Source organism: Cantharellus anzutake (assembly GCF_015039405.1).
Source record: "Cantharellus anzutake strain C23 chromosome Unknown EI90scaffold_32, whole genome shotgun sequence".
Lineage (NCBI taxonomy): Eukaryota > Fungi > Basidiomycota > Agaricomycetes > Cantharellales > Hydnaceae > Cantharellus > Cantharellus anzutake.
The window spans coordinates 500,836-525,350 of record NW_024066982.1 but is presented as its reverse complement, the minus strand read 5'-3'; the positions used below and the strand labels follow the sequence as shown (position 1 = coordinate 525,350).

At 49.4% G+C, this 24,515-nt stretch overlaps 2 protein-coding genes across 2 annotated transcripts; one reads left to right on the top strand and one right to left on the bottom strand.

Annotated features, from left to right (window-relative positions):
- Window positions 1–3,341: 3,341 nt before the first annotated feature.
- On the top strand, window positions 3,342–4,625 carry EI90DRAFT_3125459 (uncharacterized protein; the record flags this gene model as incomplete). Its single annotated transcript, XM_039063829.1, has 3 exons — window positions 3,342–3,348; window positions 3,532–3,750; window positions 3,835–4,625. 3 exons carry the CDS (start codon window positions 3,342–3,344, stop codon window positions 4,623–4,625), a joined length of 1,017 nt encoding a protein of 338 aa, XP_038914686.1.
- Window positions 4,626–11,195: 6,570 nt separating this feature from the next.
- Window positions 11,196–13,334, bottom strand: EI90DRAFT_3155493 (uncharacterized protein). The gene is made up of 4 exons (XM_039066003.1): window positions 13,223–13,334; window positions 11,955–13,168; window positions 11,753–11,900; window positions 11,196–11,700 (listed from the first exon to the last, which is right to left on the bottom strand). Exons 1-4 carry the CDS (start codon window positions 13,245–13,247, stop codon window positions 11,426–11,428), a joined length of 1,662 nt encoding a protein of 553 aa, XP_038914685.1. The 5' UTR covers window positions 13,248–13,334; the 3' UTR covers window positions 11,196–11,425.
- Between the last annotated feature and the right edge of the window lie 11,181 nt (window positions 13,335–24,515).

Below are 24,515 nucleotides of genomic sequence, written 5' to 3'. Positions count from 1 at the left end.
CGTGGTACTTCCATCCTTGGCTACGTGTTCGGACGTGGGAAAGTAGTTTCTGTGGAGGTTCTCTGATTATTTTTATAGTCAAATCTTGGTCGATTGTCCTAATTCTTGGTTTAATATTTGCTATAAATTCCCCCGAGAATTCCGTCTCGTTGATAGTAAGCTTGAAGTATTTTTGCTATTTTTCTTTCTTTCGATTTATCATGTATAGTCATAATAATTCGTAAAAATTCGTAAAATTCGTTAAAATTCGTAAAATTCGTTAAAATTCAGGTCCTTCTATTTTCTCATATCTACTTGTCGTATGAGGTTTTTGTGATTTATCTGGCATATTTCCATAATGGGTTTCCATAGTGTGGCCGTTATTTCTCCTACAACACGCACAGCCGTGTCTGCCTGGGCATCTCCATAAGAGGTCTCAGGGGCATCCAGTGTGTAGGGCATCACCCGGTGTGTCCGGGTCCGGGCATGTTGCGCAGTCTGGTTAATGGTACATCGAGCAAGGAAGTCGTCCGTGTAATAGAAAAGGAAAGAAGGAGAAAGAAAGGAAAGAAGAAGAAAGAAGAAGGGGAAGGAAGAGGGAGAGAAGGGAGGAGGGAGGATGGGGCAGCGGGTGAGGGTAGTGGAATCGGGTGGGGTCGGACCGGATGGAGTGGGGTCAGGCAGGTGTGCCCTGACAAATCGGTGTAATCGGGGTAGTGGAGTCAACAGGCGGAATAGGTTCCGGATGCGACAGAGGGGTGTGCATGGAGGCAGCACTGGTATGTTTGGAGGTTCAGAATGAGATACTGCTCTTTACCCAGTCAATCAATGGATTGTGGTGGGTGAGCCAGTTGTGTCCTAGAACCATGGAACATGTACCATCCAGCGAGGTGACATAGAAAGTTGTCTGGGTGATGTTACCGGAAGCAAAATGGAGTTTTATGTCCACTGCTTTAGTGATGATGGAATTTGTGGTCCCATCAAACAAGTGGAGAGACAAAGGTGAAACTGGATAGGTCGACAGGTTGTTTTTAATCACAAACTTTTCGTCAATGAAACAATCCGACGATCCTGAATCAATGAGAGCTTGGTATTGCTCATCAGGGGTGTTTTTATTCATAGGAGGGACAGAAGTAACAGACAAAGGAGAAAGAGGAAGTGAGGACAAAGGATTCGGACCAACAGATGATGAAGGAGGTAGACCATTTGGAGAAAACAGTTTTCCTGGATCAACAACAGATGGGAGAGACAGAGGAGGAGAGAGTAGTGTCAGGGCACACCATGCCTGACCCTGCGCCACCCTGCCCTACTCTGCTTCCCCCACTATCACTCCTTGTTCCTCCTCTCCCTTTTCTTCTTTCTCTCTATTTCTATTCCACAGTCGACTTCCCTTTTTTCTATGTATCATTACACACCTAATGCCGCTCCCCTGATTGCCACACCTGCTGTGCGCATTCCCGCCTACGGAGTGGCACACCTCCGGGGTCTCCCACAGAGACACCCGGAGAGGTCCAGCTGTGTGTGGAGATGATGTGGCTCCCCCACATGACCCTAACTGCATGTATATGATAGCACCTGGGGTGGGAACAGAAGAAGCAGCCTTCTTCTCAACTTCCCACTTCAGACTAAGTGGTCGGGGATGCTCACCCCATGACAGGACTGCTGCTACACATAGCTGACACCTGTCCCATCGAGTCCCTTGCACCGGGAGCTTGCCGCTTTCAGAGCTGTCCCTGACAGCAACCACAGCGGAAGTGGAGGCAGAGGGAGTAGAGGAAGGACGGAAGGAAGTACTTGCTGATTGAGACACAGCAGACTTGTCAAAGGTAGTGGTGGAGGAGGGCGGAGGTCTAACATGTCGTCCAGCTTCAGCCTTATGCTTCCAATATCGCATGTCAAACATCTGCATGAGTTTTCGGAGGGCAGAAAGTGAAGTAGGTTTGGTGACATGCAAGAAATCATCCTTGAGACGCTCTGGCAGTCCATTGTAAAAGAACTGACAAAGTGCAGGCTCACCATAACCATGCAACTGTGTAGCATATCGATTGAACTTGACAATGTACTTGTTTATGTGATGTCCATCTTTCATACTCAACTGGATGATCTTGTCACCCATTGCATCATGGGGGCCAAAGTTCTCCTTGAGCTCTAAGACAAACTCCTGAAAGTTATCCATCCACAAAGGTCGAGTGCCCTCAGGCAGCCCTTCCAGAAGGTCCGGTTTGAAACGATCAAGGGCCATCCCTGTCAAGAATGACTGCACATAAATAATTTTTGAGTGGTCACTCATGAAGGCCAGGGGGTGGTCCTGAAAGTTCAGTTCACACTGGACCAAGAAGGTGCGGAGCTTGCAGGGATCAACCCCATTAAACTGGTTGGGTTCTCGGACCTTGGTTCTAAGGGAGGTGGATGGAGCGGGAGGTTGTACGGGAGCAGGGATCGGAGTGGGATGAGCAGTGGAGTGAGCAAGATAGGTGATTGCTTGTGCTAACTGGGCAAGTACCGGAACAGGAACTTGCTCAACTTTGTTGTTGCAAGCAGGCTAGAGATCTAACCCCCTAAATGCAAGCAAATTCGTGGGGAGGGAGTCTGGGATGTCTTAAGCTCATCCTAGGTTCGGTCTGGGTGCTAACAAAACAAAAATAATCACAAAAACTCGTTAAGAATTACATACCCCTGGTCCATCTTGGACAATCATCAGGGATTCCTTATAATACTCAAGGAGTGTCAGGGTCATGCATGCTCACAACAAAGGATGCCCCAGAAACCTAATTGATATCAAAGCTGGGGGGACATGCCCATGCCAGCACATGGTCATATATACACGGTAGAGGTGGTAACTAGTCAACTAGCTAATAACCGGTAGTATTGGATCAAGAAAGATAGAAGATCATGTGGCATCATAACCAACAGCCGCAGATTGGATCAGATCGGAGATGAAGAAGAAGAAAAGAAGTAGAAGCTGATGGAGATACGGGTCATGTGGCAATGCGCTACTTACACTAGCGACCCGAAGGCATGCCCTGACAAGGAGTCAAGCTTAGAATCTCTTTTCTACTTGGATCTCTCAGCGCTACAGTCTCTTTGTAGTCAAAAGGGAGGTCTGTAAGGACTTACAATGTGTACCCACACATTGTCTGTCCTTTGCATACTTCACATCAAGCGCGACTGCAGTCGCACTTCAGTAACATGTATAATATAAAGCCACATTACATCATGTAGATACATGTATATAAGATGTGCAGGTAGGAGGAAAGGCCCCTCAGCCTTTACTCCCCTGTTAACAATACAGCTCATTAAAGTGTACTTGTGTGATGGACCGGGAGTGTGAGGTGCTTATAACCACGTGCTTACACTTTTTTATGCTCGGTGAGTTAATCCAGTTAACCCTGCACTTGTTCCCGATTTGATCGACGTTGAAAAACACGTTGATCTAATCTTCACCCAAACCCTCTTCCCCAATGAGTTCTTGAGGGGCAGCTGGATCGTCTTCTTCTTGAAAGAAGATGAAGACTGTGCAGAAATCTGCGTGAGAACTCGATCCCGTTGTAGATGTTGGTGAGGCCGATGCTGCACCAATTGACCCCGATCCGATCAGGAGCCCTAATGCACCTCCAGACGAGCTAGACTCATTGGGAGTGGTGGCTGATACAGAAGCCCCAGCTGCAATCGCTGCCAATCTGGACAATGTGCCAATTGACACAGAGACTCAGTCAGTGGCGAGAGGCACCAGCCCTTCAGCACCTGTGCCCCTACTTCCAACCACAAGTGGTGAGCCGACAGGGACTAATAATCCCCCTGTTGATGAAGCAACAATGAAGGGAGACCTACCATTCTCTGTTGTTGCACCATGAGAAGATATGCTGTGGAGGGAATTCATCCAGACATTGGTGAGCTTCAAAAAAGGGCTCGAAAGTAGATTCAGCACCATTTTGGAAAGATTAGACACGCTTGAGGGACATCAGGAGCTTCGCCCTGAAGAAGTCCCCCGACCTGTTGAACCTGACGAATTGGAAGAGACCCTAAAGGTTCCTGAAGGACCTTTGGAGCCTGCATCAACTGTGCCCAGGCAAATTTTAGATCCAGCTAGGGCATCTAAACAGGCACTGCATGACCAAGGGACTTTTCCCATGGTTACAACGACTCAGAATCTGCATGACAACAACGACCTACCCAAGTTTATCCATGTCCCAGGTTCAGGGGATCCTGGAATACAGATGGCCACTATACTCCCCGACCTGGAAAGTGAGGAATCCACCTCATCACCAGTGCGGATACCTTCCCATTTGAAAGAGAAATGGGTGAACAAGGATTGTAACAAACCTGATCACTTTCTCGAGCCACGGAATCGACCTCCTGATGATGAGGCCAACAGGAGTGAGGGTCTACAAAAGACCATCATGTCATATCCATCCCCAGCCATTGACTTCCGGTCCCTCCGATCCCTCCAGTCTAACTCCGCTCCTTCCTCACTAACCTCGGAGCTCCCGTATTCCGCAATCCTCTTGGTACCCCTCGATGGTCACCACCCCCTCATTTCAATTTATTACCTACGCCTCCCTAAGTACGGAGCCCCGAAGACTTCCGGACAGCTCCAACGTCCGCTAGTGCACTCCCGCCTCCGCTGGGCAATTGTAAGGGATTAACCTTACTTCACTATAATTCCCATTATAGTGATGTGTTTATTTCTTTATTTATTTGTGCCGAGATATGTAAATTACATATATATACCTCGGAGTAGTTGTAAAGGCCTGGTAGCCTTTTACCTCTACCCCGTTGAATATACAGCACATTAAAGCTTATATTTAGACGGACTACCTGAGGCCTGAGGCGAACGGGGGAATGGAACGTACCATCCCCAAAATAGTAAGCAAACCTTTCAGCAATACACTCGCCTGCCCTGCAGAGCCCACCTTCGGGCCTATCCCTCCTTTCCGTTTCTGGGTTATCACCTGCCTTTCCGCTAACCCTGCGACCTGACTCGTCAGTAATATTCAGTCGGCTAATGTTTAACCCCGTTAGCTCCACTCCGTTCGGCTCTGCCAATTGCGGACCCGTCTTCGCTGTAACCATATATATATCCAACTTGTACATAGGTTACACTTCAGTAATAAAATCAACTAGAGTTACCCCCTTCGGTTCTGATTGCCAGTCAGTAAGTTAGGGCACGGACGTGTCACTAGGCACAGCGCTCTTGGCATAAGTCGCTGAGGCCAAAGCCCTCTGCTACAGAGACTCTCCCTCGTCTCAAATCCGGTCTCTGACACATCACTGAAATGTTGGGGCAGGTGGTGATGACAGTTGTGCAACAACTGAACGTGTCTCATTTAAACTCTCGAGAACCACCTGTGGTTTTTGTTAGTTCATCAGATTCAGGTGATGCAGATGTTGAGGCAGGATTGCCTTGTATATCTCGTCGTGGAACTGGTTCGGCCATTGTGGTCAACCAGCGAGGCGAAATCAAGAGGAAGCAAAGACATCTCTTTGCTACTCCTGCACCGAGTGAAGCATCCAAGGAATATAGGATGTGAGTGGATGATGATGTGGCATATGTCTATATGCCACATGGTCTTGAATCAGAACACCGAGGCCATGCTTGAGAACTGCAGAGTAGGTTAAATACCTATGGGCGGTTCAGGGCGCAAGTGCCTCCCAGTGGTGGCGACAACAATGTGGCCACCTTCTTTGGCCTTAATCGGTCTAGTAAACAACACAAATGAGGGCAGGAGCTGAGATGAGAAGTCTCGACTCCCCAGCCTACCATTCGCCAAATGCCGGGTCCTCAGGTTGAGGCCCTGATAGACCTAATTTCTCCTGTGAAAAGAGAGTTCAGCAACAATCTGAACCCTCTTCAGGTGATGAGCTCAACTTTTCCGAGGATGGCAAGTGCTGCCAACCTGAATGATGGGTTTGTCGAAACTACTCTTAGGTCCTATTCTAGGGACCCTAACAGTATGACCCCTGGAGACCCGGAGGGTTTCATGGGCAATCTTGTAAGAAGGGTATCGAACCTTGTAAAGGCTCGTATCCTAACACCTCTCCCAGCCGACGTAAAACCAGAGTTACTGAAAAAGAACTCTGTGCCATTTCCCACCACTCTGTGGTCTGGGGAAAACGATCTCGAAAAATTTGAGAACTGGCTGGTGGAGCTCACCTCCTGGATATCAGGAAATGGGTGGAAAGGCACAAGCTATAATGAGCTTCATATAGACGCTCTAGCTTGCACCTTAGACAGCAACCCCAAACAAATCATGCTTCATGATATGAAGCAAGGTTTTGAGGAGGGGTCGACCCCTACCTTCATTCAGCTGTTAAACAAGCTGATGTTAACATACATGAAGAGATCGGTGGCAGTTCCTGCCACCAAACTCTTCAAAACCCTTGCGTATGATTCCTCCAAAGGAATCAAGCACTTTTACACTCAACTTCTCCGAGCATCAGAGAAGATGATAACTTGCCCTGACCAGGCAAGTTTCAATGAGCGTTTCTTGAATGCTCTTCCTTTATACATGAAGGAAGAGCTAGTAATGCGCCATCGAATTTCAGTCAATTTCTTGTCCAAAGATGACCTTTGAACTGCAGTATTATGCATAGACCACATGTATAATTACATGTGCACCATCAACACATATAGGGGAGGACTGACATCCTCCAAATTTACAAATCCCTCAAAAATGAAATCGAGTGGCTCTCACAGTGCTGCCCCTCCAATGAAAGGGGTGGCAAGCTCCGCTTCAAAGGTAACTATGACACGTAGTTTCCCTCCATCTGTAGCCTATAGTGCTAAGAAAACACAGGTGGCGACGAAACCCTTAGTGGCTTAGTCATCAAGAACTCAGACTGAGGCACCTACTGAGGTGCCTCCTCCAAATAATAATCGGTATGCTTCAAATACCGGATCTTCCAGTTATGGACGTCATCCCTCAAAGGGTGCAAAGGGTAACCCACTTTGCTACAAATGTGGCAAAATTGGGTACTCGTTCCAATGCCCAAATCATCCACCCAGGGCCAAACTTTTCACTCTGGGGATTGATGAGGATGTGAATGACGACACCCCAGCAACAGACACTGGGGTGGAAGAAGAAGAGCCATCTGGGGAGTCCCCAGATGACCCAGCAGCTGCTGTCGATGAAGGGGACGACCGCCTTGTCGACAATCCATATGAACACCCTGATCCTCAGGATGAGTTGGAAAGTGAGCCTGAAGGCGAGGTTGCCTTTGGGCATGTGGGTCTATGAGGGATGACATTCGTGGACCCATCCGAGGATAATTACATCCTCAAACTTGCTTTGGCTCGAAGGGCAGAGAAACTCCTGAGTGAAGAACAAATCTATGCTGAATTGGTCAACAAACCCGTTCATCGATTCAAGACTGAGGGCCAGTTACCCTCTTGCAGGCAGGAAACTGAAACGGTTCCTGCTAAAATTTCAAAGAAAAACCTGCCCATGTTTGATGCAAAGTTTTGACTATCGCAAGAGGTGGGTAAATACCCTATGGATCAGAGTGCGGACTTGCACCACACTCTGACTGGTCTCGTTGAAATCAACGGGACCAGAGCATTCACCCTGTTTGATAGTGGAGCAGAGACGGATGCACTGTCCCCTGACTTTGTCAGGGCATGCCACATCCCTCTGCTAGAGCTACCAAACCCTTTGGTACTCCAAATGGGAGTCGTTCCTGCGTTTACTATGGAATGAATGTTGACCTGAAGATATTAGGTCAGAATAAGAAGCACTATTGCGATGTTGTGAATATTGAAAGGTATGACGCTATATTAGGCACTCCATGGTTGAACACGAATAAGGTGATTCTTGACTTTGGCAAGCACATCATCCACGTTCACAGAGGCCAACTCCTTTCATTTGACGTTCCTTTATCTTGACTGGGCACCAGGCCCACCGACACAATTCAAGCCTAGTTAAGAAGGCTTCACCCTCAAATAATCAGGCATCCAAATTGCCAAGCACACAGCAATTGTGACTTGGTAAGGTGAAGCCAACTTCACTGCCCGATCACCCCTCTAGGGAGGAGCCCAACCCTTGTAGTATAGCCACTATGAGGGGATCTTCTTACATGTCATCTGTACAGGATGCCATGCGTAATTTTCTAGAACACTGGCCTGACCCAAAGTCAGGTCAGTTACCTGATTGTTCTCATCTGGAACATCGCCCAATGATGGACGATGGTTTCATTCCCTCTGCAATTGGTGGAGGGCGCGTTTTGAAGACATCATGGTGCCCGCACCTGAGGTCTTGCCTCCTTTCCATGAAGTTAACCATAGGATCAATCTTATCGATCCCATGAAGCAGTACAATGAGCGGCGTGCTACATGTCCTCAGGCTCTCGAGCAACAGCTACAAGAGAAGGCTCTTTGTTACGAGCGTGCTGGGTGGTGGGTTAGACATCCTGCTGCCATGGCATGTCTGTTGCTCTGCCTTGCAAAAAAGGATGGCTCTCTTAGAACTGTCATAGACACAAGGAATCGTAATGTAAATACGATCCTCAACATCACACCGATGCCAGACATGAGATCCATAATGGACAGTCTGGCAAGGAACTCATATTGATCGAAAATCGATATGACCAATGCATATGAGTGTCATATCCCAGATCTTCCACCTCCCTCCGCTCTATCCATACACGACTCCTATGACCTCCACCAGCCCTCCCAATCTCTCTCCACTACCTCCGGTCGATGCCAACAAACCTAGGACTACCTCCTCCTCCGACTCTCTCCTGCTCTGCCACCCACCTACATCCACATCACCTCCGGACCTCCACTTAACCTCCTCGGACACCTTGTTCAAAGGAGTTGGGTTTGCTCGTTGTTGATAAAGTCTCAACTTGCTTATCTACCCTCCTTTCAACCTCCGGTCTCCACACCTCCGGTACTTCCGGTACCTCCTCACTTCCGGTACCTCCTCCCTTCCGGTACCTCCTTACCTCCGGTACCTCCTCATTCCTATATTATCTCCGGTCTCGATAATCTTATTGTTTTATCATTTGATATTTTCTATAACCCCAATCTTCTGGACTACAACTTCCGGGCTCTGGACCTTTCCAGACACCTCTTCTCTGTAGTTCCCTGCTTGTTCATAGATGCTTCCAGACCTTGCCATTCAGTTGGCTTTTATTTCTCTCACTCCACAAAACCTCAGACGTAATTCAGGCTTCTCGCCTATTCCTATTTGTTTTGTGGACTTCTTTCTATTTACTTCCCCTTCCCCTTGGTAACCTTTATTTACCTTCAGATCCAATTGTTTCCGCTATATGTACATGTGTACCCCTCTAGTAAATAGTTCCCCCAGTTATAATATAAACAGTCTTCAGCCCTCCAAAACCTCTTCCAGGACATCTATTGCATCCCACTTGTCTGCTGCTCCTAAGAACTGAGTAACAGACACTCCCAGAGATGCCTTGGTATAACACCCAACGAATTGTGTGACGAACAATTGACCCTCGCTAACGCCTCCTCTGTTAAGTAGTGAGGGGGGGGCCTCCGGCCCCCTTCTGCTGGGGGCCTCGGTTCCTCCATCGCCAGCTCCCCTGACAAATGGAGACAACGAGAACGTACCAGGTGCAGCGCTCCATTCCGAGTTGCTGAAGCCAAGTCCCTTCAACACCCCATCACCCTCGGAGCTCCACCCCACCTCTGGTCTGTCTCCGACCCACCATCGGACGACTCGGAACACCAAGCTCCACCTGACAGCATTGCCTGGATAGCGATCGACCTATCCTCCAAGGAAAGACGTTCGTGACAATGAGCAAATATGCATGGAACTTGACTGTGTTCCATGCACTGCATTTGCCACTCCATGGGGCATGTACATCTTGAATGTACTGCAGCAAGGGGACTGCAATGGTCCCTCAACCTTTCAAAGGACCGTGTTGTGGGTCCTCCGACAAAACATCGGATGGGCCATACACACATGGTTCAATGATATGGGAACTGATTTGGTTTCCGAACACAATGAGAAGCTTTTGTGGGTCCACAACCGACTGAAAGCTGAACACCTGTACATCAGTAGGAAAAAGTTTGAGCCGTTTGCAGCGGTTCTGGACATCCTAGGATGTAAGGTGGATGGCCATGGAGTCCATGTGGACTCTGATAAAATGGCAAAACTTCGCGACTGGCAAGTACCTGAAGATCACTGGGAAGTACTACGCTTCCTGGGACTCATTGAGTATCTCACGCACTTCATGCCAAATGTTAGTGCATATACAGGTCTGTTACAGACGATATGCACCAACTACTTACCATTCTTCTGGACCCCTTTACACCAGAAGTGTTTCAATGAGATCAAAAATCTTGCCTGTAAAACACCGATTCTGAAACCCATCATCTGGAGTGCCCCTACGGGCCTCTCTGACGATGAACAATCAAAGTTCCAAGTCTGGGTTATCATGGATGCCTGCCCAGCAGGCGTTGGTGCTATTCTGGCCCAGGGCACAAAATGGGAAACCTCCCGCCCTGCAGCATTCATGTCGAAGAAGTTTACTTCAACACAACATTTGTACTTCATGTACAAACTTGAGGCACTGGGAGTCCTGGAAGCCCTGTCCAAATGGATGGATGAGCTAACAGGTGGCTGTAAATTCACGGTGGTAACAGACCATAAGGCGCTGACATACTTCAAAGAAAGCAACACACGTCAGGGCGCCACATAAGATGGCAGAATTTTTTCTATGGTTTTACCTGTGACATAATCTATGTCGAAGGCCATAGGAATAAAGTCACGGACACTCTGAGTCACTACTATGAGTCTTTGTGCGATGAGGACTTACATTATGATGAGTTTGTCTCCGCGGACATTCACATAGACAAATTAGGGGATGATCTCCCCTTAAGTCGCATTGAAGAAGCGGAGGAAATGTTATATTTCCATCACCTCTGTTTGAAACTCGCAACAACCAGACTTGGCATGGAAGATCACGACATTGAAGCCGCAATCTTGGACCCACCTGAAGACCCTTCAGGGAGGAGCATGCTTACGCTCGCTGACATAGTCCCTGAAGAAGGAAGTTTGAGAAGCGTAACCGAGGAAGAGTCCTTCCTCAAGCAATCTGCTTGGCATGGTATATTGGAGAACCCGTTGCGTTTCCCGAGAAAGGAAGAGTCAAATGTCATACTACTAGGCCTGAATGGAGCATGTTAGGGGGGACACAAAAGTGGAGGAACATCAACTGGAAATAAAGAAGACCCTGTTAACCTAGGGGAAATGAATTGAAACCTAGGGTATTGGCAATGATAGAGGACCTCTTGCACGGCTATAGGCTTTTCGCGTCGCAAAGATTCATAGGACCCGCTACAGAGTAGCGGGAATCAGCACTGCAACAACACAGGGACATGCGGCACCATTCAGTGCTAGCTACCATCATGATTAATCATATGGAATAAGAATACTAAATTGCAGATTTGCACTTTTGGTCATGCAACTGAACACTATCAGCGACTAGGCCGGCCAACTTGGATGGGGATGGGTGCACCACCAAGAACAGCCGGTGTGACCATGGTCACCATGGAACGAACTTCATTCCCAACTGCAAGATCCGCTTCCATGACATCCTTGTCACCCTCTTTGTCTGCTTCTCCCAAATTTGCAGGCCCCATCCCCTCGACAATGTTTGAAACATTTGAAGAAGCAGGTTTAGACGGTATAGATACAACAGGGACAGGCCCAGTGATATCCTTACCAGTGATACGACTGTATTCGTCAAGATCTTGTTCAGACGCGATGAGTTGCCAATTTTAACAGAAAAGGCTTCAGCATACCAATGGGCACTTGATTTTTGAGGTACATATCAATGAGCTGTGAATTCCTTTTGTCCTCAGCTTTAAATTTCCGTTTGATATCTGCACGGGTCCGCCCTGGCATGACCCGCGCAATGGACTCGAAATCCATATAGAACATGGACAGCCACTACCGAAAACTTTCGGATGAGCGATTTGAGTGGCGAACAAGTGGAGTACGCACGCGGTAGAACTCTGCAGTCTCGATTTTTGACCATCGCTGCCCCCCCTTGTTCCTTCTAGAGTGTGACTGTGAGTTGACAAACCTGTCACTTTCTCTTTCAGTTATATGCCTCATTGAGTCGTCTGGAACAACATCTGGTCGGGTATAAGTCATTGATCTCTCGTCTACAGCGATCCTGCCATGCTCGTCCATCATCATACGGGGGACTATCGCATGCCCTGGCAGGCGGTTAATGAAGTCCATATCATCATCCCTCTCCAGAATCGGTTCAGATGGCCCGCCCACGACTCCCACGCTGGCATCATTGGACTCAGTGAGTGGGGGGGCCATAGTCTCTGGAACGTTTAGACTGTCATCCTCAGGGTCTCTTGGCAAGCCCATCGTCAGCCGCCTGTCTCGCTCCCTGAGAGATGTACGCAGTTCTCTATTACGCCGTCTGGTTTCTTCCAGTCTCTGGATCTTCTCCGAACGGCCAGGAGCGGATCTACCGACGGGCATGTCACGAACTAGTTGAGACATGGTGATCTGAGTTGGGTCTGGGGGCTCTCTTTCTTCCGCCTCTCTGTCCTCTGCTGCTATTTCTTCAGCGGTCTTCGGTCGACGTTTCCTAGTTGCAATCCCTCGGCGGACAGGCTTGGATGGCCGCTCCTCGCCTGCAGAAGATCCCGTTGCAGGAGATAAACTAGGGTTATTTAACATGGGCTGAGGGACCTTGTGTTTTCGAGAGTTTCGAGCCGGTGTTGTCCTTTGTTCGGGTGACACAGATACCGAAGTGCCAGGGTCGGCACGCGCAGAAGCAGGAGTAACGTGTGGGAAAGTGGTTATGGCAGTAGACTGTCCTCTGGGGGCGACGGTATCGGACTTAGGAGGGTGAGAAGACGAGGCAGAAGGTCGAGATATTGATATTGAGCCTAATATCGGGGTGGCTCCGGGCGGTGCAATGAAGGGATTCTGATTCTGAGTATTACCGCCCCCAACTTTTCCCATCCCAGGAATAGACGCTTGCGAAGAGGCTGAATCAATACAATTCAGTATCTCCTGTCCGTCCACGCCATGGTCGAGGTCTAGCAAATGTGGCAATCCCTTAACAGGGCTGGAATCCAAAGGCACAACCGTTCCCTGACGGGATACAGATGCCTTGGAAACATCTGAAAGCGCAACCGATCGTCTCTGAGGTTTGGACGCAACTTTGAACTTCATTCCCCCTGGCTTGTCTATGTTCTGGGAGTAAATAGGGTGGCCCATGGTGTTCCAATTATGAGACATACCGACTCTGCTTTTGGCGACGTGCATCCTGGAGACACAGGAGGCGAGCAGTCGAGAAAGTCGAACTACAAATACAGCTCTTTTTCGGCTTAGTTGTCACGTGATCCGTTTTGGTTCCGCCTTGCTCGTTAACAGGGCTCAACAAAGAGTGCACCATATCTCAGCAACATAAATTAGCCACTTGCGGTTTGCTGGAAGACGTTTGTATATTTATTACGCCCGGAAATTTTTAGTGATAACGATAATCTTCATTTTTTATGATTTTAGGTTTTACCCCTTTTACACGATTTTCTCAACAACAGCTGAATGGAATGGGCTGTAAATTGGGTGGAAAGAAGTCCCAATGTGTCCCTCAGGACTTTGTTCCCACTACTCTGTAGCGGGTCTTGAAAGCATGAACTGAATGCCCATGCAAGAGGTCCTTGTCAGAGACGGGATTATTGTCGGAGTCGGAAGTACTGTCAGAGTCGGACATACTGTCCGAAGACGGATGGAAGATGGATGGGTCTCTGTCTGAGTCGGGGTCGGAGGTTGTGGCGGAAGCCTGTTGGAGTGCGCACGCGCGGATATGCGGGCGGAAATATGCGGCGCGTCCGGAAGCGCTGTTCAAGGTTAGCAGAGTGGGATCGCGGCCTTAGCGACTCAGGTGGAGCGCTGTGCCCTGAGCTTGACGTTTGGGGGAGATCCCGTATTTACAGACTGACACTTACAGCAGACTTCAAACAAGACTTGCGGGTGGAGCGGATCTGTAGGAGGAGCGCAGACTCCGCGAGCATGGACTCAGAGGGGGGGAAGCCCCCTTTGCAGAAGGAGGGACTCAGACCAGAACAGGGGGGGTACTCTAGTTGATTTCAGACTGAGGTCCCCGAAAGTATTTACAAGGTATAAGTAGGTAAGAGAAATCAAAAGAGGGACCGGTCGGTCCGGTGTGGAAATAAGCGGAAATGAGCGGGGACTTGTCAAACTAAACCAAGGACAAGAACCTGGGAAATGGGAGGCAAGGAATGAATAAGGTCAAATACCAATATTGACAGATTAAATGAATGAATAGGAAAGTGCAATAGCACACAGATCAAATGCCAATATTGGGGTGAACATAATAGGCACTCGGCAAGGAATGAATGTTATGTTGCCAAGTGACAAAAATGGCCAGAGGACAAAAGTGGAGGTCAGTGCGTGGCACCGATACAAGTCTGCAAATAAGCGGGGTTGGTGCGGTGCCGACACAAGTCCGTGAACAGAGGTTGATCTGCCAGCACTGTCACACAAGGACAGCATGAAGGCCAACAGAGGTACAGAGGGGAGTGGGAGTGTTGACCTGACCAGAGGTGTCAAGGGCAACTGTCAAAAACCCGTCGGTTATGGAAGAGGGGGTAAATGCGTGAGTCCAAATGCAGGCGGGGCTCAACTAGAGGGGGGTCCGAGGGCTCCGGTAGTGAACCGAAGCTTCTCAGGGAGCCCGGTTCTGCTGGATGGTACAAGAGGCTCTAAGAAGGATGCGGCCTCAGCGACTCGGAGGGAGCGCTGTGCCTCCGTTACGTCTCAGTTAGTCCTTGTATTTCTTATGTCTGAGGTGTCTTGTAGAACAGGGACAGGATTCACTCAGAGGGACTTTGGGTGGCATTTTAGTCGAGATTAGAACTGAGGAACTACAGGTTCTAGTCTACGTGTATTTATTGAAGGAGGATGGGGAGGACTTTAGTCAAAGCCCGAAATGACAAAATGGGGAAAACACCGAAAGGTTCCGAACGATATCTAAAACGGGGAACCGAGGTGTCGGGCCAAGGAGGGCGGAGTTGGAGGCCGGAAAATGAATGGGGAAGACAAATGGATAAAGGGGGTTAGCCGACTGAATGGTAGTAAGAAGGTAGTCGTGCTAAGAATGGGAGATGACTAATAAGTGATAACGTGAGGGAGATCACCGAAGGATGCGGGTAGCTCCGAAAGCGGAGTTGCGTATCCGAAGGATGTTGGGTGACTCAAATAAATGAAATGGGTGGAGGAAGGGTTTAAGGGCATGTCACGGGATGTCGGAGGTCTGTCAGGATATCGGAGCAAATCCGGGATCTCCGAATGTTCCGACTCGGGACCGAGGTTCCGGGATGGGAGTGGCCAAGGATCGGTGTGCTGCAACCAGACCGGAGCTGAGACAGTCAGGAGGGAAGGTGACTTGGAGAGTGGGGAGGCAAGGTGTAGGGGATGGTGAAGTTGTTAGGAAGGTGTGATGTGGTGGGAGTGTGCGGGGTCGGGATTCCGGGGTATGACAGCAACCAGAAGTGGGCAGAGGGTGCAGAGTGGGCAGAGGGTGTGGGCAGAGGGTGCGGAATGCATGGAAGCGGGGCATGGCTGTGACCACAAAGCGGGAAGCAATGAGTGTGGTTCAGATGGAGACAAGGCAGGCATAGGAACTGGAGGGACTGAATGCTGGGAGCGCCAAGGGCTCAGGAACTGGAGGTAAGGTCGGAATACCGGCAGGGTCTAGGTTCTGATTATTGGCCAAGTCTCACGCAATAAGGCAGGGGGCCAGACATGGGGTTGGGGGCTGGTTAGGATGGGTTTCGGGTCGGCGGATTCACCTATCGGCATTGGTTCGCCGCTGACAGAGCCCCAGGATTTGTCGGTCATGACAGTCCTCAATTACTGTACTACAACGACCATAAGTTCATCACATGTTGCACGAAGGTTTTGGATTGAATTGAAAGTGAACATGATTGGATTGATTTGGTGCCTCTGGCAACTCCCAGAGGCTGTGGGAGTTGTCATATCCATCCACAGCCATCACCCTCCACTACCTCTGGTCCTTCCAGATTACCTCTGCTCCTTCGTCACTAACCTCGGAGCTGTCAGGGACGCGTCCAGGGTCGAAGGGGCCCAGGTGTAATGCCCAGCACTGAGGCCGTCGCGGGGTGTGGAGCAGGTGTGCATACTGACGGGCCCGATGCGGGACGATGGTCCCTGGCCATTCAGACTGAAGTGGGAATTGTGAGAAGAAGGTTACTTCTTCAGTTCCCACCCCAGGTACCTTTATGTACATGTGGCTTGGGTCACATGAGGTTTGCCACATCACCCCACATACAGCTGCAGTCATCTGGGTGTCCCTGTGGGGGATCCCAAGGGTGTGTGCTGCACACACATGTGCTGGGTTGCACTGTGAGGCTGTCTGGGTTGTCCAGGGCTGGGTGTGTCATGCACGTGTCGTGGGCAGGTCGATAATACATAGATATGGGGAAAGGTTGTCCATGTAGATAAAGATAGAAGAAAGGACAAAAGAGCAAAAGAACAAAAGGACAAAGGGAAGAACAAGAAATGAGGAACCATGATGAAAGGTGAGGAATAGAGGTGAGCGGGATACCAGGTGAGGGCGGGTGGAGCCAGGTCGGGCAGGTGTGCCCTGACAGGAGCCTCCAGATTCTGCAACCACCTCCAACTCCCCTGATGGTCACAATTCAATATATTACCTATGCCTCCCTAAGTACAGAGCCCCGAAGGCCTCTGGACAGCTCTGATGTCCACTGGCGCACCCCCACCTCTGCTGGGCAATTTAGTTGCTTGCCCTGCAAGTCTACCTTCAGGCCAATCCCTCCTTTCCATTTCTGGGCTACAGCCCATCACTCCACTAAACCTGTAACCCGACTCATCAGTAATATTCAGTCGGCTAACATGTAACTCTGTTAGCTCCACTCCACTCGGTCCCACCATTCACGGGCCTGCCCCTATGTAACTATATATACATAACTTGTAGATAGGTTACACCCTAGTGATAAAATCAACTAGAGTTTCCCCTCTTCTAGTTCTCTTTGCCAGTTAGTGAATTAGGGCATGGATGTGTAACTAGGCACAGTGCTCCTGGTTAGTTGCTGAGGCCAAAGCTGTAAGATATGAGTTTAATTGCACTATATGTGCGATATCTTGGTTGCCTCACACTTCCAGACTGTCAAATATGCTATAATGGGCTGTATTTTCAACAGGGAAGTAAAAGCTAATCCACCCATGCAACATTCCCACACTTCCATATATACAGTGTTTATGCAGCATTCTGTCAGAGACCAGGTTGAGACGAGGGAGTGTCTCCATGACGGAGGGCTTCAGCCTCAGCGACTTGTGCCAGGAGCACTGTGCCAAGTAACATGTCTGTGCCCTAACTTACTAAACTGGCAACCAGAACTGAAAGGGGGTAAACTCTAGTCGATTTTATTACTGAGGTGTAACCTATGTACAAGTGGAGTATATATATGGTTACAACGAGAGCGGGCCCACAAATGGCGGAGCCAAGCAGAGCAGAGCTAACGGGGTTAGACATTAGCCGATTGAATATTACTGACGAGTTGGGTTACGGGGTTAGCGGAATGGTAGGCAATAACCCAGAAACAGAAAGGAGGGATAGGCCCGAAGGTAGGCTTGCAGGGCAAGCGAGTGTATTGCCCAGTGGAGGCTGGAGTGCGCTAGCAGACGTCGGAGCTGTCCAGAAGCCTTTGGGGCTCCGTACTTGGGGAGGTGTAGGTAATAAATTGAAAAGAGGGGGTGGTGACCATCGAGAGGTACCGAGGTGATTTACGGAATATGGGAGCTCCGAGGTTAGTGAAGAAGGAGTGGAGGTAGACCGGAGGGATCGGAGGGAGTGGAAGTCGATGGCCGGGGATGGATATGACACATTCCATATATGGCAACCCACTTGCAACCCAGATGTAATATAGAAATGAGAAGAGAAACTGTAACTAACTAAAGAACATATGGTGCTAAAGCACCCATACTTATACTCCTGAATAACATTCCAGGCTCTTCTATGCTCAGCGCTTACACAGGCACCTAGTAACCTGTAGAATATTCTTGGATATTCCGGCTCAATCTAATCATGTGACTTGTATTCCAACATTTATGATGCAACAAATATACAATAAAGATATAGAATGAAGGATGGGGCAAGTGTTGCCTCCACTCCTTACAGAAGCCTTCCGCCATGGGGACATCTCCTTTGTCGTGAATCTGGTCTCTGACAGGAGTGAACTAATGGTCATGATACTACAGCATTGCAAACTTCCATCCTAACCCAGGGTCCTTCTCTTGTCTAAGTTGCACAACCTGCACCCCTTCCAATTCCTTTATCCAACACTTCCCTAATTTCTGGTTCCAATGAAGCCTTCATTAGGGGTGTTGAAGTTCCTGGAGAATGTCATATCCATACAATCCTGACCTCCATTCCAGGCTCCCAGAACTCTGAAACTGACTCCGGAGCCCTACTTCCCTTCCGTCACCTTCTCCTTGCCAACTCCCAAGAGGTTATCCCACCTCTGGCTCCAACACCACCTTCGGTCCGACTCCGGAACATTCCGGGTCCGACCTCAACCTCGACACCTTCCAGATGAGCATGCAACACCTATGCTCCCAACTCCGGACCTCTGCTCTGGAATCCTGTTCATGTCTCCATCTCCGGAACCTCTGGTCTTAGCTCTGACCTAGCTGGCCATTCCCCACTCCCATCCTCCTTCCTTCCTCCTTGGGCCTTGGCCCTTCACTCCTCCTTTGGGAAACACCATTGAGTCAAAGCCTTGACCCTCGGTGTTGTTCCTCCTTCCAGCTCCCTTTGTCTCCTTTTGGAGTACCCTTGCTCCTTTTGATTCTGAACCCCTCTGTCATATCCATACATACCTGATCCTGAACCGACTCCTGGACCCTCATCTTCATCTCCTCCAGAGTCCTACCCTACTGCCATCCGTTCCGATATTCACCTTCGGACCAAACATCACTCCTCTTGCCAGCCTCCTCCCCTTACTCCTCACATCACCACCACCCTTCCGTCACTCTCCTACCCTACTTCTGTTTGCTCCGATACTCACCTTCGGACCTGACACCATTCCTCTCCTCCCTCCTCCCCTCTTCTGCCAAACCTCTGCCAAGTTACGACCTTCCACCACTGTCCCATACCCTGTACTCGGACACCACTCATACCTTCGCTCCGAGACCCCATCATAGCTCCACCCTCGGACTTTGACTCCACCTCAGCTTAAGTCCATTGCATTGGTGACCTCATACTATGTAAACCCCATTGCCAACATTCCTCAGACTTTCAACCCTGCCTCCGTAACCTCCATAACCTCTGCAACCTCTGAGCTCCATGGATCATACTCAGCACTTTTGCCATTTGTAATGTATCTTTCATGCTTTCCCCTCATCCTTATTTGGACTGCTGCTTCTCTCCATTCTAGCCAGTTAGTCATCATCCCCACTTCACCTCATCTTCCTGCCCCTCTGGGCTTCACCCTCCCTATCTCCTTTCGGATGTACCACAGGTTCTAACCTATGACCTTTTGGTGCCACTCTGCTTCTGTCATCCCTTTGTTCCTGTTTGGACACCTTTGTTCCATTTTGGACCCCCTTTGATTTCCTTGTGCTTTCATCTCCCTATTATATACAGGCACTTGTACATACTCATTTTGGACCTCCAGTCTAAAATCGACCTGAAATACCCCCTAGAGACTTCCTGCTCACTGCCTCTGAAATTAAGGACCAAATGGACAAACAGCAATGGCACAGCACTCCACATGAGTCGCTGAGGCCAAGGTCCCTCCTTGCTAAGTCTCTGGTTCCCCTCCAGAATCGTCCGCCCTCGCCCAGTTCTAACACCCTCCTTATATACAATGTACTTAGTAACTTGTAACCTCAGTCTGAAATCAACTTGATTTCCCCCCAAGAGACTTCCCCTTGCTAGATCCAAAATTAGGGACCCCCAGGACAACCAGCAATGGCACAGCGCTCCGCCTGAGTTGCTGAGGCCAAGGTCCTTCCACGCTAAGTCTCCAATTCCACTCCGGAGTCGTCTGAATCCACCCAATCTAACAGAATGTCCAATTGGGAACAAAGAAACAATAAAAAAAATATGAATGAATGGAGAAAATATGACAACGGATCCGAAATGGGAATTGTAAAGATTAACTCCGCCACAGCGCCCGCCTATCCTCCCATCAGCAACCTCCTTGTCTCCAGCTTTCCAACAAACCCTCATTCATCCCAATTGGTGCAGTAGTTCTTGAGATGTGGCCATTGACAGGTGCTGTCAAGACCATGTGAGGCTCTACACCATGCTGAACCATCCGAATATGGGGTTGCCATTCTGGGAAATGCTCCGTGGGTGAAGAAGGAAGGTAGAGCATCACCAACGGGTAGAAAAACGGCTGGGTTGTATGTGTGGGTATGGAGGCCTGGAGAGGGGGTGAAATTGGGGGCATGGTTGGGCATGGGAATTTGGCTTGGGACTGTCAGCAATGATGGGGAAAATAAGGAATGGGTGTATGGTGTGTTGGATAGTGAGAGAATAATCATTGGAAGTGTCAGCGGGTATGTAGTGTGTGTTTATGGGTAAATTCTGCAGAATCCGACTTTTTGCGGTGCATGGAGTTGTTCCCACAACAGTGTGGTGCCGATACAAGTCTGCAAATAAGCAGGGTCGGTGCAGTGCTGACATGAGTCCACGAAGCAGAGGTGGATATGTCAGTACTGTCACAAGGACAGCATGATGACCAGCAGAGGCCCTGAGGGGAGTGGGAGTGTTGACCTGACCACAGGGTGTGGAGGGCAACCAGAAGCATCAGAGGTGCAGGGGTGGGTGGAGGTACAGATGTGGGCAGAGGTCTGGATGTGGGTAGTCCGGATGCGGGCAGAGGTCTGGATGCAGTGCATAGCTGTGACCACATAGTGGAGTGATGGGTGTGGTCCAGATGGAGATGAGACAAGAGGAACTAGAGGGACTGGATGCCGGGAGCGCCAATGGCTCAGGAACTGGAAGTAAGGTTGGAATGCTGGCAAGGTCCAGGGTCAGATTGTTGACCAAGTCTCACTTGATAGGACAGGGGGCCAGACATCAGGTTGGGGGCTGGTTAGGATGGGTTTCAGGTCGGCAGATTTGCCTATCGGCATTGGTTTGCCACTGATGGAGCCCCAGGATTTGTCAGTTGTGACAATGGTGGTGGAAGGTTGTAACTTGGCAGAGGTTGGCAGAAGAGGGACAGAAGGAGAGGAGGGAGGAGAGGAAGGTGGTGTCAGGCCCAAAGGTGGATATTGGAGCAGATGGGGATAGGGTAGGAATCCAGAGGTGGTGGAGAGGGGGTCCAGAAGTCGAATCAGGATTGGGTATGTACAGATATGACACTAACTGGCTAAATAGACAGAAGCAATAGTCCAAATAAGGGTGAGGGAGAAATGTGAAGTATAGACTACAAATGGTGAAAGTGCCAAGGGAGGTCTGCCAAGCTTGGAGGTAGTGGAGCTTACAGAGGTGGGAGTGGAAGTCTGAGGAATATTGGCAATGGTGTTGATGTGAAATGAGGTCACCAATGCAATGGACTTAAGCCAGAGTGGAGTCAAAGTCCGAAGTCAGGACCAGGACAGGATCTTGGGGTGGAGGTACAATTGGTGTCCAGGTTTGGGGTACAGGACAGGAGTGGGAGGTCGTACCTTGGTGGAGATTGGGCAGGAGAGAGTCGGGAGGAGAGGAAGGTGGGGTCAGATCTGAAGGTGGGGATCAGGGTGGACAGGAATAGGGTAGGACTCCAGAGGTGGTGGAAAGGGGGTCCGGGAGTCGAATCAGGATCAGGTATGTACAGATATGACAGTGGGCTTGGGTTTAGTCTTTTGGATTTCATTGATTCTGATAGTGAGGTTCTGTATTTGGGTTTGCATCAGGTCCATAAGGGTGCTGTTGGCAATTTCTAATCTTTTCATCACATGGTTGCCAGTTCAGTTCTGGTTCGAACTGGTTCTCTGTTAGATCAGGTGGATTCGGATGACTCCGGAATGGAATCAGAGACTTAGTGTGGAAGGACCTTGGCCCTCAGCAACTCATGCGGAGCGCTGTGCCATTGCTGGTTGTCCTGGGGGTCCCTAATTTCAGATCTAGCAGAGGGAAAGTCTCTTAGGGGGGAATCAGGTTGATTTCGGACTGAGGTTACAAGTTACTATGTACATTGTATATAAGGAGGGGTCTGGAATCAAAAGGAGCAAGGGTACTCCGAAAGGAGACAAAGGGAGCTGGAAGGAGGAACAACACCGAGGGTCAAGGCTTTGACTCAATGGTGTTTCCCAAAGGAGGAGTGAAGGGCCAAGGCCCAAGGAGGAAGGAAGGAGGATGGGAGTGGGGAATGGCCAGCTGACTGAATAGAAAGGAAGCAGCAGCCCAAATAGGAATGAGGGAGAATAGCGGAATTGAATGGGACAATGCAATAGTTGCAAGGTCCGAAGTAAGTCCAGAAAGTCTGAACTCAGAAGTTAAACTCTGGAATATTGGCAAACATAATTAAATGGAATGAGCTAACCAATACAATGGGTATAAGCGGAGGTGGAGTCAAAGTCTGAGGTCAGAGCTAAGACCAGAGGTTCCTGTCAGAGACCAGATTCGAGATGAGGGAGTGTCTCCATAGCGGAGGGCTTTGGCCTCAGCGACTTCTGCCAAGAGCGCTGTGCCTAGTGACACGTCCGTGCCCTAACTTACTGACTGGCAATCAGAACCGAAGGGGGGGTAACTCTAGTTGATTTTACTACTGGGGTGTAACCTATGTACAAGTGGGATATATATATGGTTACAGCGGAGACGGTTCCGCAATTGGCGGAGCTGAACAGAGCGGAGCTAACAGGGTTTAGACATTAGCCGACTGAATATTACCGACGAGTCGGTTCGTGGGGTTAGCGGGAAGGCAGGCGATAACCCAGAAACGGAAAGGAGGGATAGGCCCAAAGGTGGGCTCTGCAGGGCAGGCGAGTGTATTGCCCAGCGGAGGCGGGGGTGCGCTAGTGGACGTCGGAGCTGTCCGGAAGTCTTCGGGGCTCCGTACTTAGGGAGGCGTAGGTAATAAATTGAAATGAGGGGGTGGTGACCATCAAGGGGTACCGAGAGGATTGTGGAATACGGGGGCTCCGAGGTTAGTGAGGGAGGAGCGGAGTTAGACCAGAGGGATCGGAGGAACCGGAAGTCGATGGCTGGGGATGGATATGACAGTTCCGGAGATGGAGACGTGAACAGGATTCCAGAGCAGAGGTCCGGAGTTGGGAGCATAGGTGTTGTGTGCTCATCTGGAAGGTGTCGAGGTTGAGGTCAGACCCGAAATGTTCCGGAGTTGGACCAAAGGTGGTGTCGGAGCCGGAGGTGGGATAACCTCTTGGGAGTCGGCAAGGAGAAGGTGACAGAAAGGGAAGTAGGGCTCCGGAGTCAGTTTCGGAGTTCTGGGAGCCTGGAGTGGAGGTTGGGATTGTATGGATATGACAGGGCCCCTCTGCCGGGTGATACATCCGGACCCCCTCTACCCCGGACACATCCCTGACACACTTGATCTGCTTTGTTTTAGTTCATTTATTGCCTCCCATTTCCTGGGCTCTTGTCCTTCATTCAGTTTGACAATCCCCACTTACTTCCGTGCTGGACTGACCAGCCCTTCTATGTTTTTCCTCCTGCCTATTTATATCCTGTAAATACTTATTGGGGACTTCAGTCTGAAATCAACTAGAGTACCCCCCCTGTCTGGTCTGAGTCCCTCCTTCTGCAAAGGGGATTTCCCCCCTCTGAGTCCGTGCTTGCAGAGTCTGCACTCCTCCTACAGGTCCGCTCTGCCTGCAAGTCTTGTTTGAAGTCCGCTGTAAGTATCAATCTGTAAATACAGGATCTCCCCCAAACATCAAGCTCAGGGCACAGCGCTCCACTTGAGTTGCTGAGGCCACAATCCCACTCTGCTAACCTTGAACAGCGCTTCTGGATGCACCGCATATCCATGCGTTGTAGGATAAATAATGGTCACCCTATGAAAACTCATTATGGAAATATGCCAGATAAATCACAAAAACCCCATACGACAAGTAGAAATGAGAAAATAGAAGAACCTGAATTTCTACGAGTTTTTACGAATTATACGACTACATACGATAAATTGGAAGAAAGAAAATTAATAAAAATACTTCAAGCTTAGCACCAACAAGACAGAATGCTCAGGGAAATTTATAGCGAATATTGAACAAGGAACTAGGTCAATTTAACTATAAAACCAACCAGAGAACCTCCACGGAAACTACTTTCCCATGCCCGCACACGTAGCTGAGGTTGGAAGTACCACGGAACAAGGATTCCTTAGGAACCAATGCAAAATTCAAAGTTGTTTTCATAATAGGGAATGTAGATGTCTCCCAAACGGACCCAATGAAGTGATTTTGGGGAAAACTACCCATAGACAACGGAGATATGACCGAAATTCTCAGAAAACGAGGACAACGTTCAAAAGGAAAGTGCGAAGAACAAGCAGTAACGACTGAGACGAGCTT